The sequence below is a fragment of the Malania oleifera genome, chromosome 8 (genome assembly GCF_029873635.1).
Source record: "Malania oleifera isolate guangnan ecotype guangnan chromosome 8, ASM2987363v1, whole genome shotgun sequence".
Classification (NCBI taxonomy): Eukaryota; Viridiplantae; Streptophyta; class Magnoliopsida; order Santalales; family Ximeniaceae; genus Malania; species Malania oleifera.
The window spans coordinates 106630162-106633297 of NC_080424.1; the positions used below are offsets into that span (position 1 = coordinate 106630162).

At 45.7% G+C, this 3136-nt stretch overlaps 1 protein-coding gene across 1 annotated transcript; it reads right to left on the reverse strand.

The window, feature by feature from the left end:
- Positions 1 to 472: 472 nt before the first annotated feature.
- LOC131162184 (uncharacterized) lies at positions 473 to 3136 on the reverse strand. The gene is made up of 2 exons (XM_058118386.1): positions 2353 to 3136; positions 473 to 1438 (listed from the first exon to the last, which is right to left on the reverse strand). The coding sequence occupies exons 1-2, from the start codon at positions 2884 to 2886 to the stop codon at positions 665 to 667; spliced, it is 1308 nt and encodes a 435-aa protein (XP_057974369.1). The 5' UTR covers positions 2887 to 3136; the 3' UTR covers positions 473 to 664.

Sequence of the window (3136 nt, forward strand, 5' to 3'; positions counted from 1 at the left end):
TGGCATGCTAAGCGTTGAATGGATATGGAGAGGGCAGAGTCTGGGCCTTTCAAAGTTGGGCTTGTTACTGGGCCTTGAAATATGGATTGGTCCCATGTTTATCGGTTGGCCCAGGCCTGAATTGGACTTAATAAAATAAAGTCCGACCATCACGAGTCACATGTGACTATGCATGTGACCACTATTTACACGTGAAAATTTTATGAGTCACGTGATACTCCATTGGATTTGAGAATAAAATATTTTATGAATTTGTGATGACTTCACATGAAGACTTAATCCTACTCTCTAAAAAAGTGCCTATAAGTAAAAGTCAGAGAGTAAAATCTAGGCTCATAGAACATTAGAGCCTCTATTAAAAAAACTTGTTTCAAAATATCCTCTTTTTTTTTTTTATAAATAAAATTGCCATTTTTTTCTTTCTTCTCACTGTGAATGAAAATAAAATTAAAATTAAAAATAAAATATTAAATTATGTACATCCTTTTCCTTTTTCTTTTATTTGTGTCAATCCAAATTAACAGTGCAGGCCCCGATCATGCTTCAAAAAATACCCCCAAACAAAAACAAAAAAAACTCTACAAGTCCGAAAATACCCCTCCCATCAATCAACCATTATACAGTAGTATCGTGCCCCACTAATCTAACACGACGGCGTTTGGCCCTACGCCGACGCCAAGCCCATCTTACAAATCTCCCTCGCCGGAGGCGCTTCCCAATGCGCAGACCGCCGCCTCATCTCCTCCAAATCATTAACGCAACGCTTTAGCTCCAACGATCTGACCCGTTTCCTGCCTTGGGCAAGTTTCTTCCCCGCGACCCGATCGAAGATCCGCTCCCAACCCCTCTCCCACTCGGCGTGCGCGTCGCAGAGCCGGAGGCTCCCGTTGGCCCAATCCGTCCAGCTCCACCCCCTCTCAAGCCCTGACATCACGCCCGCCACGCACTGCCCAACGCACGCCTCCGTGCACGGCCGGCACTTCGCCCCGCTAAGCGGGCCGGGGCTCGAGAGCGCCGCCACCGGAACGCCGAACCGGCCCGGCGGGAACCCGTATTTCCGATCAGAGACGACGCAGAAGGGCAGGCGCTTTGCGACGTAGGGGACCCCCTGGGTGGTGAGTTGGGCCTTGAACGCGGTCTCCGAGTTGAGGTGGCGGAACCCGGCCGAGTCGAGGTGGGGGATGACGGAAAGGCGGGACAGCGCGACGACGGAGGTTTTGAAGTCGCCGATGCCGAGGCGGTCGTTGAGGCCGCCGTAGGTGGATCCGGGCGGGACCAGGTAGTGACCCGGTATGAAGTTTCCCGGGTCCAGCGGGCCCGACCAGTACCCGTCGACTCGGGTTCGGACGATCCAGTCGTACGTGAGGTTGTTCTGTTCCTGGTAAACTTTAACCAGCGTGAGGCATCCCTCTACAAGGTTGAAATACTGCAAAAGCCCCTGCAAAAAACCAAAATTGCCTTTTAAGTCCCCATTTATTTTTTTATTTATCTTTGAGAAAAAGAAATTAAATAAACCTTAAATGGGGCCTAAAAATAAAAAATATATAATATAATATAATATAATAAAAAAACATTTTTTAAAAAGAAGAAAAGGCATTTCCGCACGGGAAAGAAAGTCCCAAAGGTAAAGGTTGGGCATATTTGTCTAAAACTTGGCCATTTTTAAGTAGGATAATTATTAATTATTTTATGATTAGATTAAAAGAACAAAAAGCGTTGACCCTCTTTCGCGCCTATTTTGTTCTTTTTTTTTTTTTGGTTGTGCCTATTTTGTTCTTATTTTTTTTAGTTATTTAAAAATTTTAAATTATTTTAAAAGAAGCATATATACATAAAAATCTTTAAAATTTGGCAAATCAAATGCGATATAAATATAATATAAATTATTTTATTTTCTAATAAATGATTCACCTTTCAAAGCTCCTAAGCAAGAAGGAAATATTGCCCTCCTCAAATATCACTCCATATAACATTAATAATAAAACTTTCGAAACTTCTACATGTCAAAGATTGCGGCACAGAACAAAATAAATTCGAAAAATAACTGCTACATTGCTCATCTTCAAAGCATGTTTTTTTTTTATAAAAAATTAATTGACCAATGATCTCTACTGAATAATAATAATACTTTCTCAAATATATATAGTAATAATATTCATGGTTCATTAGCTGAACCACCACGAAAGTGACCACCAGCACCGAACGGATTCATCTCAACCACTAGCCGCCGGCGCCACCTCCGTTTTACACGTGGATCCCCATTATCAATTTAAAACTATAATTTAAATTTTAATAATAAATAAACAACGAAGAATAGCAAGTAAAAGAGCCCCAGAAAGAGTCGCTAATTACCTGAATGCCATTGGGCGAGTTGTGCGCGGTGAGGACTCGGAGCTGCGACTCGGTCTCCGGCACGGGCGCGGGCTCGAACAGCCGGACCGAGGCCACCCGGGGCGCGTCCTTCAGGAGCGAGAACTTGTACGCGTCGCGGTCGACCGGACTGTGCAGGAAAAGATCCGACCGGGGATACTCCCTGAGAATTCTCTCCACTATGGAGGGTCCGGTGAGCTCGAACCTCCTGGCGCCGCCCACCAAGCACACCGCGATTCTCGACGCGTTCAGCTCCGCCTTCGTCCTCGCCCTCTGTGCTGGGGAAAGAATAGGGACGGCGGTAGCGGGGGCGGCGGAGGAGGAGGACGAGTTGGCTCGATTGTAAAAGATGGAGGCGATTGGGGGAAATGAGGCGAAGGGGCTGCTTGCGGAGAGAGAGAAGAAGACGAGGAGTGAGAGAAGAGGAGCGATCAAGAGGAGGAGACGCCAGTCGAGATCCGAAACCCACCTCGTGAAATGGGTCATGGCTTTTGGATGAGCGATGCTTATCAGCATCTCCCCCTCTTTGTCCTCTTCTTCAGCACCCGTCGGATCTCGCTCCCGATTTCTCCCATAGAAATAGAGATAGAAAAAGAGGGAGAGAGATATTGGGGGGAGAGAGATATTGATTGGGGAGACGTACTTAGGGATGGGTTGGCGTCTGGTTCTGAACCGGTGTTCCAGCGCCGGGTAGATATGACGATGATGACACCAACCGCGCGTGATGAGTTATTTATTTCCATTTTTGCTTTTATTTTTCTATTTT